Below are 17,251 nucleotides of genomic sequence, written 5' to 3' on the forward strand. Positions count from 1 at the left end.
GGTGCCAAGCTTAAACAGAGCAATTGGAACAGTTGCCCTGATCTCTCAACTTATTTTCTTAGCGATGTGTTTGCCAGAGATGTATACAAGATCTACCTGTGGCTTGTTTTAAGCAGGTAACTGATGTTATCTTGTCCAGACCAACCCAGCTAAATCATCTTTTCCACCAATGAGGTCAGTTCAAATGAGTGAGATATCAGATTTGCAACACTGGCTGTTTTCCATTTGTGTAAGGTGCCATTGACTGTGTGCATGTCCCAGATAATGTAGGAGTGTCTTTCAATTTGAAGCTTTCCCTCTCTACTAATGCAAGGCTGGACTGAAACCACGTTTTTTCCCCTACATATGTGCACAAGATAGCTGGGTTATCACCACAGTATATTCAACCTGTAGCAATTCATTTTCCCTAATCTCAACTCACCTTTATGTAGAGTTGCAGGAGTTTTGAGGAAGCAACTGTACTGACTGTACGATTATTAACTGCTTTTTTTATCCTGATACTTCTGTGATCCAAAGGTTCTTCAGAAGTCAAGAATAAGGCATAAAATTTATGCTTATAATTGTTTTATTAAGTTTTTCAAGAGTGGAAGATGAACAAGAAACAGGAGCTGAGAGAACAAAGAAAAGACAAAGGAAAAAAAAGCCACCATAATTGTATCATACTCAGATTAGAGATAACAAAAAATTGATAACAATTAATCTATGGTATGGCCAGATTCAAGTAACGTGACACCTGCTACTGAAAACTAAGAAGCTTCAAGAAAAATGCAGATACAGCCATACCATATTAAGTGAAACGTTCACAAAAGAATTACATGTATATATGTAATTACATAAGAATACAAGCACGCATTGGAATGTTAAACTACAAGAGAAGTAACAATTCTACACCCAATTGAAACCTCTTTGATTCTAAATCACACATTTAGAATGTGGACTGTAATGCTGAAGCTTTATGAGGCATTTGCCACATCGCACTAAGAGTATTGTAAGCAGTTTTAGGCCCCTTATCTAAGAAAGGATATGAGGATTCAGAGAATGTTCATGAGAATGATACCAAGAATGAAAGGTTTTGGTCCGTTTGAGGTCTGTTTGAGGGCCCTATGTCTGCACTCACTGGAATTTAGAAAAATGAGGGAGATCTCATTGAAACCTATCGAGTATTGAAAGGCCTAGAAAGAGTGGACGTGGAGTGCATGTTTCCTATAGTGGGGGAGTCTAGGACCAGATGGCACAGCCTCAGAATAGAAGGACGCCCCTTCAAAAGAGAAATGAGGAGGAATTTCTTTAGCCCGTTGGTGGTGAATCTGTGGAATTCATTACCACAGATGGCTGTTGAGGCCAAGTCATTGTGTATATTTGAAGCAGAGGTTGATAGGTTCTTGGTTAATAAGGGTGTCAAAGGTTATAGAGAGAAGGCAAGGGAATGGGGTTTAAGGGTGGTAATAAATCTGCCATGATGGAATAGCAGAGCAGACTTGATGGGCAGAATGGCCTAATTCTGCTCCTTTGTTTTAAAGTCTTCATGGTCTAATCATTGCATCTGAAGAATCAGAGTCAGGAAAACTTGTAGTACCTGTGTTAAGTATAAAATAACTAAAATTTCACCCAAGTTAAGAGGGTATTTATAGAATTATGCCATTGTCAGGTGCATCGTCCATATGAGTCGGTGCACATATGTGAGTTTAAGCAGTTCTATTATTAATGTTCCTCATACATGCAATTAAGATATAAATTCTGATTAGGCATGTCAGCGCAAATATAATGACTCATTGTATCAAGTAATCCCAGTTTCCTAGACTTAATTAGATCCAGTCAAAGAAATTCGATCCATCAGAATGATGTATCTTAGCTGCTTCTTTACAATTGTGTTCAGCCAATTCAATTATATGTAGTCTGGTCAGGTATACGAGTGCAACACTCCTTGCCTATAACTGCACATGTTCCCCCTTGAATGCCAAGAGAATATTTTAAAGAATTTTAGAATTTTGGGGAATCATGTTGCAAATTGCAGTTATTCTGTTGTTCCTCTCTGGAAGGCACTGATGGTGTCATTGCTTACTATTTCTTAACATTTCTAGTCTCTTATAGTTCTTGCAACACTATACCATAGGACTAAAATTGATGCAAAAGCATCTTCGTTTGAACTGTACCATTTATTTCCAAACATGGGATGTAAAGAAAAAAATTGTGTATGTCTTACAGCAGTAAAGATATAGCCAAATAACAAGAACCTAACCAATGTTTGGGCATGAAATATAAGCTCCATTTCTGCAAATAAAATACGTATTATTCCATCAGATACCCGAGATGCATCAGACTTTAATATAAGGCCATGAGAGTAGAATTAGGCCATTTGGCCCATTGAGTCAGTTCTGCCATTGCATCATGGTTTATCCAATTTTCCTCTCAACCCCAATCTCCTGCCTTCTTCCCGTATCCTTTCATGCCTATCACCCTCTGCCATAAATATACATAAAGACCTGGCCTCCACAGCTGCCTTTGGCAAAGAATTCCATAGATTCACTGCTCTCTGGCTAAATAAATTCCTCCCCATCTCTGTTCTAAAAGGACACTCCCTTATTCTGAGGCTATGTCCTCTGGTCTTAGACTCTCCCACCATAGGAAACATCTTCTTGACGTCCACTCTATCAAGGCCTTTCATGATTTGATAGGTTTCAATGAGGTCACCCCTTATTCTTCAAAATTCTAGTGAATACAGGCCCAGAGACATCACATATTCTTCATATGACAAGCCATTCAATCCTGGAATCATTTTCATGAACCTTCTTTGAACCCTCCACAGTCTCAGCACATCCTTTCAAAGACAGGTTAGGGGCCCAAACCTGCTTCGGCCTCATCAGTGTTTTATAAAGTTAAAGTTTCAACAATACGTCCTTCCTTTTATATTCGAGTCCTCTTGAAATGAATGCTAGAATTGCATTTGCCTTCTTCACCTTAGACTCAACCTGCAAATTAACCTTTAGATCCCTTTGTTGTATTTTCACACTATTTAGAAAATAGTCAACCTTTTCATTTCTTCTATCAAAATGCATTACTATTGTTACGAATGAGGAGCAACTCTGATGGGCAGAAGGGTGCAAAGTCGCCCCCCCCCCATTTTGAGAATCGCAAAGGAAATGAGAGAGAGACAACGCAGAGATACACAAAAGTGGAATGTCTCCTCCTAACAAAAGTGGAATGGAACCACTGATTACTGCTATTGTCTCTTGGAGAAGGATTGTGTATTGAGTACTGTTCTATTCATTGAAACCCCTCAGGGGGCAACCAGAGTGGTCTGGTTGATGGGTTGCATCAACCCAACCTGATTGACACCTGAGACCCTGTGAGTGGGGATAAAAGTAAGGTCTGGGGGAACACACCTCAGATGCACCAGGAGAGACGCTACGAGACCGGTGGGGGCTTGTGTGTGTGTCCACCCTTGCCTGGGTGAGGAGTCCACCATGGAATGGTCTAGATAAAGGACGGACGGGTCATACGTGAATGGTCACAACAACAACGCATCAACCGATCAAGATCGTAAAGGGAAGTCGGCAAGTCAATAGCTGTTACTCTCTCTCTCTCTCTCCAACAATTGCAACACAGCGATCAACAACTACCGCAGCCTGCATGAACTGAACTGAACTTTATATTTCCATCGGACAATTCATTATCCCCTTGACAATGAAAGAGCTATTTTCTTATTGATTATTATTGTACCCGCACTTTTAGGTTTAGTATCGATGACGTATATTATCTGTATATTTGCATTGATATTATTTTTATGTATTTTTACTAATAAATACTGTTAAAAATAGTATCATCAGACTTCAACGGATACTCCTATCTTTGCTGGTAAGACACCCAGTTACGGGGTTCGTAACAACTTAGGGCCTCGTCTCGAGATTTGATACCAAATTGGAGGGCCAGTGAATCAGGCTTTTAAGTCCAGATTTGGATCTGGTTGCGCGGGTAACCAGACGGGAAACCAGCAAAGATGGACATAGACGAATTTACACAAAACCCGACTTTGAAGGCGCTAGAGGAGGCCACAAAGACGGACTTGGTAAATATTGCGGAAGGACTAAATCTCGCAGATGTGAGGTCGTCAATGAAAAAGTGGGAGATGCGGAGGGCCATAACTCAGTATTATATTGAGAAGAATGTGTTTTCGGCTGAGGTATTGGAAAAGATCCCTGAAAAGGTACCAGCTATTGGGATGGCTCAGTTAGAGTTGGAAAAATTGAGGCTGGACGCGGAACAGAGGAAAAGGGAGTACAAGCTCCAGCTAAAGGAGTTAGGGGCAATGAGGGAGCATGAAATGAGGTTAAAACAGCTGGAAGCAGCTGAAAAGCAAAGGGAGCATGAACGTAGGTTACAACAGCTGGAAGCAGACGAAAAGGAGAAGGAGAAACAGAGGCAGCATGAGCTGGACATGGAGAAGTTAAAGCAAGAGAGAAGGGTCCAAGAGGCAGACTGAGAGGAGAGGTTTAATGTTAGTAGGGAGTTTAGGTTAGTACCTCCGTTCGAGGAGACGGATGTTGATAGTTACTTCTTGCATTTTGAAAAGGTGGCAGTGAATCAGAAGTGGCCCAGAGATCAGTGGGTGGCATTGTTACAAAGTGTGTTAAAAGGGAAGGCACAACAGGCATATGTGGCGTTGTCTGTGGAGGAGTATGAGAATTATGAGTAAGTAAAACAGGCCATCCTTCAGGCCTACGAATTGGTACCTGAGGCATATAGACAAAAGTTCAGAGATTTACAGGAAGTGTGGAATCAGACGTATGCAGAGTTTGCTTATGAGAAGGGTGGGCTCTTGGATCGTTGGTGTGCGGCAGAAAGGGTGGAAGAGGATTTTCGGCATTTCAGGGAGTTAATTCTGATTGAGGAATTTAAAGGTTGTGTTTCGGATGATATCTGGATATATTTAAACGAGAAGCGGAATAAGTCCATATCAGAATTTGCCAGGTTCGCAGATGAATATGCCCTAACCCACAAGACGAAGTTTTCCTCAACTAAGAGTTACCAGGAAGACCGTAGGAATGGTAGAGAAAGCCCGCCGGCTGAGGCAGAAATTCAGCCGGGAGCTAGTGGTAAAGGTAAGGAGGAAGAAAGGTAAGCCGGCAGGAGGGTTCCCGGCTTGACCTGTTTTAATTGTGGAAAGGTTGATCATATTGCATCTAAGTGCTTTGCTCGGAGGAAGGAGACAGGAAAAGGGAACGCAGCAGTCCCTACAGGGTGTATTGTGTCAATCGGCAAATCAACAAGAAAGGCCCAGGTAGATAAAATACGAGGGGGCGTGAGAAATTTATTTCAGAAGGGACCGTGTCTGTGAAAGAGGGAGAAACATCAGTTCCAGTGCGGATCTGGAGGGATATTGGAGCTGAGCAGTCATTGATTCTCGGTGAGGTACTAGATTTTGGTCCTGAGACGGGAGAGGTAGTTTTGAGAGGCATAGGAAAAGGGACAGAAGCTGTGCCTTTGCATAGGATCATCATAAGTTGTGATCTGGTACCTGGACCAGTTGAACTAGGGGTGCGATCAGAATTCCCGAGAGCTAGCTTGGACGTCCTTCTTGGTAACGATTTAGCAGGTGGTGAGATGTGGTCAGCAATGAAGCTGACGAGCCAGCCTGTAAGTGTTGAGGACCCGCCTCTATATTCCAAGATCTATCCCGCATGCGCGATCACTCGCAGCATGTCGAGAAAGGCAGCTGAGAAAGAGACCAGTTTAAATGAGTCCTGTTTTGATTTGGTCAAGACATTTTTACCGACCCTGTACCAAGAGGGGTTAGGGGATGGTAAAACGGAGAATAGGGAGGTGAAGGAGAGTAAAGGAGAGGAGGTAAACCTACCCTTAGCCAGGAGGAAATGTATAGAGGCACGGAGTAAAGATGAGAAACAGATAAGGCAGTTAGAAGGTCCAGGATTGGACATGGATGATTTGTCTGGCTTGACAGAACTGTTTGAAGAAGTTGAAAATTTTAAATGTGTTCCCGATAATGAAATAAGGGCAGTCCTAGATGAAAAGGATGCCATTACCTTGAAGGAGTCTGCTGGGTTGACAGATGAGGTTGTTTTAACCCGCACTTGAGTTTACTCCAGAAGGGAGTAGCCCAGAGTGTAACTGGGAGGATCAGGGGAACTTAGAATTTGAAAAGGGGACGGGCATTGAAAGCCTGGCAGAGGCAGATGTCCCGTCTGAGTGTGTTCAAGATGTGGATGCACATGGTACTAAACCTAGTAATGAAACTCAGGTATCAGGTCTGAGGTATCTGATTTGGTTGAAAAGGAATGCAGTCCTTTTAGGTCAAATGGACTCGGTTCCGTGAAGAAAGGGTTAACCTTGGTACTAGTGGGAAGTGAGAATTCCCAGTTGTTTGTGTTAGATGTGTTAAAAGTTAGTAAGGAGATGGAAGCTGGTCACGTGAATATTATTATTGAAGGGGAAGGGAAATGTGTAGTTCCTAAATTGAATAAAGAAAATTTTAAGTCAGAATTGGTTTCAGAAGCAGTAACCAGGCTGAGGGAACAATGGCTTGTTAACACGGTGCCTGTGAATCAATTACAGTTTGATTTGGAATGTAAAGGTACCCCATTTGCTAATGTTATTCAAGGGTGTGCTGTGAAGAGGCAGAATTTGAAATGTTGTTTGGACAAAGAGGGATCACTTACAAATGTTAAACTGAAAACTAATAGAGTGAAGGGTCCTGAAGATAAAACTAATGACTTGCTTAAAACTAAAGAATGGTGTGGCAGTTCAGCAGATGGGCTAAGTTGGAAAAACATTGTTGATAAAATGACTCCTATGAAAGGAGTATGCGAAAGCCTATTCCACACTGGTGAGCAAGCTAACCACGTGAGAGTTAAGTGGAAAAGAGGCAAAGGTTAAAAAAAAATGCCACTTTAAATAACAGGATCTGGTTTTAAGGGATTTCGACAAAGCATGTAAATAATAAAGACAACACCATGGAAGATTGACTGTTAAGTTTAAAAGTAAAATGAAGATTAGTATTTGCATAAACTTTTGTAATGTACTACAGAATAATCACACATGTATTGGTTCACATTTTGCATTATATACATAAGATCACAACCCTTTAGTTTTGTTTTTGCTGAAGAAAAGGAATAAAAAATAAGTGGTTATTAAATTGGAGTCTGATGCTACAGGAATTTATTAATGTACAAGATATTAAGATATTAAAGGAAGTGACAATGTAATCGCTAACTGTTTAGATGCTAAATTGAATGTATAACTGTATTACTCTGTAGTGAAAACTCTTTTATATTGTGTTAGATTCTGAAATTCTGTAAGACTCTGCATTAGTTAATTTTCCCCTTTTGGGTGAAAATTCTTAGAAGGATGGGGGTGTTACGAATGAGGAGCAACTCTGATGGGCAGAAGGGTGCAAAGTCGCCCCCTCCCCTTTTTGAGAATTGCAAAATCGCTACTATTTCGGGTCTGATACCAAGGAAATGAGAGAGAGAGACAATGCAGAGATACACAAAAGTGGAATGTCTCCTCCTAACAAAAGTGGAACGGAACCACTGATTACTGCTATTGTCTCTTGGAGAAGGATTGTGTATTGAGTACTGTTCTATTCATTGAAACCCCACAGGGGGCAACCAGAGTGGTCTGGTTGATGGGTTGCATCATCCCAACCTGATTGACACCTGAGAGCCCGTGAGTGGGGATAAAAGTAAGGTCTGGGGAACACCCCTCAGACGCACCAGGAGAGACGCTATGAGACCAGTGGGGGCTTGTGTGTGTGTCCACCCTTGCTCGGGTGACGAGTCTACCATGGAACGGTCTAGCTAAAGGACGGAGGGGTCATATGTGAATGGCCACAACAACAACGCATTGACGGATCAAGATCGTAAAGGAAAGTCGGCAAGTCAATAGCTGTTACTCTCTCTCTCTCTCTCTCTCTCTCTCTCTCTCTCCAACAATTGCAACACAGCGATCAACAACTACCGCAGCCTGCATGAACTGAACTGAACTTTATATTTCCATCGGACAATTCATTATCCCCTAGACAACGATAGAGCTATTTTCTTATTGTTATTATACACGCACTTTTAGGTTTAGTATCGATGACGTATATTATTTGTATATTTGCATTGATATTATTTTTGTGTATTTTTACTAATAAATACTGTTAAAAATAGTATCATCAGACTTCAATGGCTACTCCTATCTTTGCTGGTAAGACACCCAGTTACAGGGTTCGTAACACCATGCACTTCTGATGCTGAATTCCATATGCCATTTTTTTGTCTGATCTCTTAATCTAAGTCCTCCTGAAGCCTCCCTACTTTCTCAAAATCACCTGCTCCTCCACCCATCTTCATATCATCTGCAAACTTTTCAACAAAGCCATCAATTCCATTATCCAAGTTATTGACATATAATGTAAAAAGAATCGGTCTCAAATCAGACCCCTGTGGTCTCTGGCAACCAGCTAGAATAAGAATAAAACTGCTCTTTGGGAGAAAGCATTAAATTGCAGGAAAGTTATAAGCAGAAACAGTAATAAGCAGGAATTGGGAAGAGGCAATTGAGAGCTACCATGTAATATGGAGTTCTTTAAAGGCCAGCTGGTTAGAGTTCAGGATTAGCTTGTTCTTGTGAAATGAAAGACAGGAAAGACAGAAACTTGGATTGCGGTATATTGTAATATTTATCAAAAGTAAAGGGAAGCAAATATAAGGTTTAGAAGGCTGAAATTGCAAAGGACCCTTGAATATAAAAGAAGCAGAAAGTACAATGAACTATAATAATTATCAGTTAGCACAATGCTGTCACAGCTTGGAACATTAGAGTGCGGTATTCAATCCCAATATTAGAAACATAGAAAACCTTTAACCCACAAAGCTCTGCAGAAAATATACTTACATTTGAAATTACCTAGGGTTACCCATAGCCCTCTAGTCTTCTAAGCTCCATGAATCTATCTAAGAGTCTCTTAAAGGACCCTATCATATCTGCCTCCACCACCGTTGCTGGCAGCCCATTCCACGCACTCACCACTCTCTGCATAAAAATCATACACTTGACATCTCTTCTGTACCTACTGCCAAGCACCTTAAAACTGTGCCCTCTCATGATAGCCATTTCAGCCCTGGGAAAAAGTCTCTGACTATCCACACGATCAATGACTCTCACCCTCTCTATAGTTTCCACATCCGTCCTGTAGTGAAGTGACCAGAACTGAGCACAGCACTCCTAGTAGGGTCTGAACCAACGGCCTATATAGCTATAACATTACCTCTCGGTCTTAAGCTCAATCCCATGGTAGATGAAGGCCAATGCACCTTATGCCTTCTTAATCACAGAGTCAACCTGCACAGCAGCTTTGAGTGTCCTATGGACTTGGACCCCAAAATCCCTCTGATCCTCCACACTGCCAAGAGTCTTACCATTAATACTATATTCTGCCATCATATTTGACCTACCAGAATGAACTGCCTCACACTTATCTGGATTGAACTCCATCTGTCACTTCTCAGCCCAGTTTTGCATCCTATTGATGTCATACTTAACTACCTTATCTACCTGTGAGGCAACATTCAGGGATCTGTGGACATGTACCCCCAGATCCCTCTGCTCCTCCACACTACCAAGTATCCTGCCATTTACTTTGTACTCTGCCTTGAAGTTTGTCCCTCCAAAGTTTGTTCCTCACACTTCTCCGGGTTGAACTGCATCTGCCACTTCTCAGCCCACTTCTGCATCCTATCAACGTCTCTCTGCAATCTTTGACAATCCTCTACACTATCCACAACACCACCAACCTCTGTGTCGTCTGCAAACTTGCCAACCCACCCTTCTACCCCCACATCCAGGTCGTTAATAAAAATCATGAAAAGTAGGGGTCCCAGAACCAACCCTTGTGGGGACACCACTAGTTACAACCCTTCAATCTGAATGTACTCCCTCCACCACGATGGTCTACTTTCTGCAGGCAAGCCAATTCTGAATCCACCTGACCAAAATACCCTGGACCCTATGCCTTCTGACTTTCTGAATAAGCCTACCATGTGGAACCTTAGCAGATGCCTTACTAAAATCCATGTAGATCACATCCACTGCACTACCCTCATCTATATGCCTGGTCACCTCCTCAAAGAACTCTAAAAGGCTTGTTAGATATGATCTACCCTTCATAAAGCCATGCTGACTGTCCCTGATCAGATCATGATTCTCTAAATGCCCGTAAATCCTATCTCTAAGGATCTTTTCCAACAGCTTTCCCACCACAGATGTAAGGCTCACTGGTCTATAATTACCCAGACTATCCCTACTATCTTTTTTGAATGAGAGGACAACATTCACCTCCCTCCAATCCTCCGGTACTATTCCCGTGGACAACGAGGACATAAGTATCCTAGCCAGAAGCTCAGCAATCTCTTCCCTTGCCTCATGGAGCAGCCTGGGGAATATTCCATTAGGCCCCAGGGACTTATCCATCCTAATATTTTTTTGCAACTCCAACATCTCCACTCCCTTAATATCAACATGCTCCAGAACTTCAACCTCACTCATATTGTCCTCACTGTCACCAAGTTCCCTCTCATTGGTGAATACCGAAGGGAAGTATTTATCGAGGACCTCACTCACTTCCACAGCCGCCAGACTCATCGTCCCACCTTTATCTCTAAACGGTCCTAACTTCACTCTTGTCATCCTTTTGTTCTTCATATAATTGAAGAATGCCTTAGGGTTTTCCTTTACCCTGCTCGCCAAGGGCTTCTCATGTCCCCTTCTTGCTCTCTTCAGCCCCTTCTTAAGCTCCTTTCTTGCTACCCTATATTCCTCAATAGCTCCATCTGATCCTTGCTTCCTAAACCTCATGTATGCTGCCTTCTTCCACCTGACTAGATTTTCCACCCCACTTGTCATCCATTGTTCCTTCACCCTACCATTCTTTATCTTCCTCATCAGGACAAATTTATCCCTAACATCCTGCAAGAGATCCCTAAACATCAACCACATGTCCATAGTACATTTCCTTGCAAAAACATCATCCCAATTCACACCTGCAAGTTCTAGCTTTATAGCCTCATAATTTGCCCTTCCCCTATTAAAAATGTTCCTGTTCTCTCTAATTCTGTCCTTTTCCATGATAATGCTCAAGGCCAGGGAGTGGTGGTCACTGTCCCCCAGATGCTCACGCTCTGAGAGATCTGTGACCTGACCCGGTTCATTACCTAATACTAGATCTAGTATGGCATTCCCCCTAGTCGGCCTGTCAACATACTATGACAGGAATCTGTCCTGGACACACTTAACAAACTCTGCCCCATCTAAACCATTGGAGCTAATCAGGTGCCAATCAATATTAGGGAAGTTAAAGTCACCCATGATAACAACCCTGTTATTTTTGCACCTTTCCAAAGTCTGCCTCCCAATCTGCTCCTCGGTATCTCTGCTGCTACCAGGGGGGCCTATAGAATACTCACAGTAGAGTAACTGCTCCCTTCCTGTTCCTGACTTCCACCCATACTGACTCAAAAGAGGATCCTGCTACATTACCCACCCTTTCTGCAGCTGTTATAATATCCCTGACCAGTAATGCCATCCCTCCTCCCCTCCCCCCATCCCTTTTAAAACACAGATCCAGAAATAATGAGAATCCATTCCTGCTGTGGTGCTGGCTAAGTCTCTGTAATGGCCACTACATCATATTTCCATGTATGTATCCAAGCTCTCAGTTCATTACCTTTGTCCATGCACTTTAGCCCTTCTACCTTACTACCTTTACATCCTTTATTCTGCTTCTCTTTCCTCAAAGCCTCTTTATATGTTAGATCTGGCTTTACTCCATGCACTATACTTGCACTTCTCGCATGACCTTTTTCCTTCTCCACCTCACTATCTGCTCTTAACGCTCTGGTTCCCCTACCCCTGCAAATCTAGTTTAACCTCCCCCCTCCCCCCCCCCCCAGAGTAGCACTAACAAACCTTCCCGCAAGGATATTAGACCCCCTCCAGTTCAGGTTCAACCCATCCCATTGGAACTGGTTCCATCTTCCCTGGAACAAGGCCCAATTGTCCAGAAACATGAACCCCTCCCTCCTGCACCAACTCCTTAGCCACATATTTAGCTGCATTATCCTCCTATTTCTAGCCTCACTAGCAAGTGGCACGGGTAGTAATCCTGAGATTGCAACCCTGGAGGTCCTGTCCTTCAACTTTGCACCTAACTCACTAAACTCTCTTTGCAGGACCTCCTCCTTCATCATTGGTCCCTACGTAGACCATGACATCTGGCTGCTCACCCTCCCTCTTGAGAATATGGAGAATTTGATCCAAGATATCGCGGACCATGGCACCAGGGAGACAACAGACCATCTGGGATTCTTGATCTCTCCCACAGAACCTCTTAACCTTTCCCCTAACTATCGAATCCCTTATCACTACTGCTCTCCTCTTTTCCCTCCTTCCCTTCTGTGCTGAGAGTCCAGTCTCGGTGCCAGAAATGCGACTACTGCCACTTGTCCCTGGTAGGTCGTCCCCACCAACAGTATCCAAAACGGTATACTTATTATTGATGGGAATGGCCACAGGGGTGCTCTGCTCTTCCTGTCTATTCCCCTTCCCGCTCCTGACAGTCACCCAGCTACCTGTCTCCTGACTTTTCGGGGTGACTATTTCCCTGAAATTCCTGTCTATTTCTGCCTCTGCCTCACAAATGATCCGAAGTTCATCCAGCTCCCTAACTCAGTTTGTCAGGAGCTGCAGCTGGATGTACCTTTTACAGGTGTAGTCATCAGGGACAATTGTGTTCGCCCTGACTTCCCACAAACTGCAAATGGAGCACCCGACTGCCCTAACTGCTGCCTCCATTACCTACTTCTAAGTTAATTAGATTAATTAAAGGAGCTTACCCGACCTTACCTCACTTGGAGTGAAGCTTGTCCTCAGCCTCTGCTCGCTAAAGCCTCTCAAGCCAAAGCCTTCCTACTCTGTCTCCCACTACTCCATCGCCCGCTCTGGTAATCTGCTTGCTTTTTAAACTCTCCCGCTGATCTCACAGGCCAATTTTCACGTGCTTAGCGCAGTCGTGCCCTGTTCAAACTGCCAAAGAAATGAAGTATCTCTGCTATCTCCTCCGGTTCCATACACACTTTTCCATTGTCACACTTGATTGGTCCTATTCTCTAATGTCTTATCCTCTTGCTCTTCACATACTTGTAGACTGCCTTGGGGTTTTCCTTAATCCTGCTCACCAAGGCCTTCTCATGGCTCCTTCTGGCTCTCCTTCCTGCTAGCCTTATAATCTTTTAGATCTTTATCATTACCTAGTTTTTTGAACCTTTCGTAAGCTTTTCTTTTCTTCTTGACTAGATTTTCAACAGCCTTTGTACACCATGGTTCCTGTACCCTACCATCCTTTCCCTGTCTCATTGTAACATACCTATGCAGAACTCCATGCAAATATCCCCTTGTTGTCTGTAAGAATTCTCTGTATATCCTCCCCATAGAATGTGTGGGATTTTTCTAGGTCCTCTGCTTTCCTCCCAGTCTAAAAGGAGGAAAATTATTTAGGTAAATTGTCCCATGATTAGATTAGGGTTAAATTGGACTTTGTTGAAGAATGGGCAGGGCTGGCAACTCAGTGTTCCGGGATTCTGTTATCTTAGATGTTAATAGAGCGGATGGGATTAAAGGGGGAGAGGTGGTATTACTAGTCAGTGAAAAAGTCATGACAGTGTTCAGACAGGACAGTACCTATCCAAATTTCTCTTAAATGTTGAAATTGACCCTACATCTATTGGCAGCTCATTCCACACTTCTTCAGTGAGGCTTTATGGATAGAACTGAGGAATAAGAAATGTACAACCACGTTAATGGGTTTATATTGTAGACCACGCAACAGTACGCAGGATTTAGAAGAGCAAATTTGTCAAGAGATTGCAGGATGTTGCAAGAAACATTAAGTTTTTAGAGCAAGTGATTTTAACTTTCCACATAATGATTGGGACTCCCATGCCATAAAAGGACCGGATGGGAAAGAATTTGTCATATGCATTCAGGAAAGTTTCCTTAATCAGTACTTAGAAGTCCCAACTAGAGAGAATGCAATACTAGACCTCCTATTAGGGAATGAGACAGGGCAGGTGACAGAGGTTTGTGCATGGGAACACTTTGCATCTAGTGATCATTATGCCATTAGTTTCAAGGTACTTATGGAAAAAGATATATCTGGTCGTTTTGAGATTCTAAATTGGAGAAAGGCTAGCTTTGATGGTATCAGAAAAGATCTGACAAGTGTCAATTGGGAAAGGTGTTCCTCTGACAAAGGTACACCTTCAAAAATAAATATTTGGGACTATAGAGTTTGTATGATCCAGTACGAATAAAAGGCAAAGGTAACAGATTTAGGAAACCTTGGTTTTTGAGAGATATTGAGGCCCAGGTTAAGAAAAATAAGTAGGTGTATAGCAGATATGGGCAGGTAGGAACAGATAAGTTACTTGAGTATGAGAAATGTAAGAGAACACTGATGAAGGAAATCAGGGAATTTAAAAGAAGGCTTGAGGTTCCACCAGCAGATAGGCTGAAGGAAAATCCTAAGGCTTTCTACAAATATAATTAGAGCAACAGGATTGCAAAGGACAAAATTGGTCCTCTGGAAGATTAGAATGGTAATCCGTGTGCAGATCTGAAAGAGATGGGGAGATCTTAAATGGATTTTTTGCATCTATATTTATTTGGAAGACAGACACTGTCTGTAGAAGTGAGGCAGGCCATGGATCATATACATATTATAGAGGAGAAGATGTTTGCTGTCAAAAAACAAATTAGAGTGGATAAATCCCCAGGCCTGACAATATGCTCACTTGGACCCTGTGGGAGACTAGTGCAGGAATTGCAGGGGCCCTTGCTGAGATATTTAAAACATCCATAGGCACGGGTGAGATGCAAGGGGATTGGAGGATAGCTAACGTTGTTCTGTTGTTTATGAAAGGCTCTAAGAATAAGTCAGGAAATGATAGGCCAGTGACCCTGACATTAGTCATGGGGAAGTTATTGGAAGGTGTTCTAAGGGAACTGATATATAAGTATTTGGGTAGACAAGACTAATTAGGGTTAGTCAACATTACTTTGTGCTTGACAGGTCATGATTAACCAATCTTATAGACTTATTTGAGTAAGTTACCAAGAAAATAGATGAAGGCAAGGCAGTGGAGGTTATCTACAGGGACTTTTGCAAGGCCTTTGGCCAAATCCCACATGGGAGGTTGGTCAAGAAAGTTCAGAGGTAGTAATTTGGATTAGATGAGGTAGTAATTTGGATTAGACATTGGCTTTGCGGGAGAAGCCAAAGATTGGCAGTAGATAGTTAGCATTGGAAGTTGAGGAGCAACCTAATAGAAAAAATACAACAGTATGAGAAGTGTATAAAGAGTAGGTACACTCTTTTTCCCAGTGTGGAAATGACAAATGCTGGAGTGAATAAGTTTATGAAGGGGATTTGCAAGACAGGATTTTATTTAAGATAGAGTGGTAAAACACAGTACCAGAGAGGTGGTAGATGTAGATGCAGTCTTAACATTTAAGGGGCATTAGACAGACACGTGCACAGGCAAGGAAAAAAGGGATTTAGACAATAACTGGTTGGTGAAATTGGATTGGTGTCATGTTCAGTGTAGACCTGGAAGGCGTGTTTTGTGTTAAATTGCTCTACGTTTTATTTCATTTGCCAATTGATCTTTTGCATGGAAGTAAGCAAGCATTTAGTTATTTACATTTTATTAATTATATCATTAATTTTTAATTTCTCTTCCACCAGATTCTACAGTATGTGTTGATTACTTTCCACCGCTTTTACATCAAAATGAAGTTTCATGGAACGAAGAGAACTGGGTAGGATTAATTCCATGCTGATGTGTGCTCTAACCAGGTGTTGGATTGCTTAAGATTAGAAATGTTAAGGATTAGGATGCTGAATTTTTCTTCTAAATGAGATGAAGCTATGTGTTATAAACAAGATAAAGCATATCATCATTTTTCATTTATACAATGTAATTAACATACACAATATTTCCCTGAGTTTTAAAAATACAAGTAAGGAAATAATATATTAGTGACTGAAAAGTTAGAGTCATAGAACACTACAGCACAGAAGCAGGCCCTTTAGCCCATCCAGTCTGTGTTGAACCATTAATCTGCCTAGTCCCATTGACCTGCTGCAAAACAATAGCCCTCAATGTCTCTCTTATCCGTGTATCTATCCAAAATCAACCCTAATCCACCACTTACACTGGCAGCTTGTTCTACATTCATACCACCCTCTGAGTGAAGAAGTTCCCTCTCCATGTTCCCCTTAAACATTTCACCTTTCACCCTTAATCCATAACCTCTTGTTCTAGTCTCACCCAACCTCAGTGGAAAATGCCTGCTTGCATTTATCCTTTCTATACTCATAATTTTATATACCTCTATAAAATCTTCCCTCAATCTTTGATGCTCCAGGGAATAAATACCTAACCTGTTTGACCTTTCTTTATAATTCAAGTCCTGACAACATCCTTGTAAATTTTCTCTGCAATTTTTCACTCTTACTTACATCTTTCCTGTAGGTATGTGACCAAAAATGCACAATACCCCAAATTAGGACTCACCATTTCAACATAACACTCCAACTCATATGCTCAGTACATTGATTTATGAAGTCCAATGTGCTAAAAGCTTTCTTTATGACCCTATTTACATGTGATGCCACTTTCAAGGATTTAGAAGTCTGTATTCACAGATCTCTGTGTTCTGCTGCACTCCTCAGTGCCTTAACATTCATCGTATAAGACTTAACCTGGTTTGACCTCCCAAAGTGCAACATTTCACAATTGCCTCCATTAAATTCCATCTGCCATTTTTTCAGCCCATTTTTCCAGCTGGTCCAGATCCTGCTACAAGCTTAGGTAGTCTTCTCCGTAGTCCACTACATCCCCCAATCTTGCTGTGATTCGCAAATTTACTGATCTGGTTTACCACATTGTCATCCAGATAAGAACAGACCTAACACCTATCCCTGCAGCACACCTCCAGTCAGAGAAGCAACCACATGGGAGGTTTCTTTGATGAAGCCAGTATTTAATCCATTTTACTACCTTATCTTGAATGCTAAGTGACTGAACCTTATTGACCAACCTCCCATTTGGGACCTTGTCCACGCCCTTGCTAAAGTCCATGTAGACAACACTACAGTTTTACTTTTATCATCTTTCCAGGAAACATCCTCAAA

At 42.0% G+C, this 17,251-nt stretch overlaps 1 protein-coding gene across 1 annotated transcript in view; it reads left to right on the forward strand.

The window, feature by feature from the left end:
- Positions 1–17,251, forward strand: part of gra (granulito) — a 75,643-nt gene that overhangs the window by 19,222 nt on the left and 39,170 nt on the right. The window contains exon 3 of the mRNA XM_059978806.1: positions 15,800–15,873. Coding sequence (XP_059834789.1) covers positions 15,800–15,873 — 74 coding nt within the window. The remainder of the gene's footprint in view (positions 1–15,799; positions 15,874–17,251) is intronic.

The sequence above is a fragment of the Hypanus sabinus genome, chromosome 1 (genome assembly GCF_030144855.1).
Source record: "Hypanus sabinus isolate sHypSab1 chromosome 1, sHypSab1.hap1, whole genome shotgun sequence".
NCBI classification, from domain to species: Eukaryota; Metazoa; Chordata; class Chondrichthyes; order Myliobatiformes; family Dasyatidae; genus Hypanus; species Hypanus sabinus.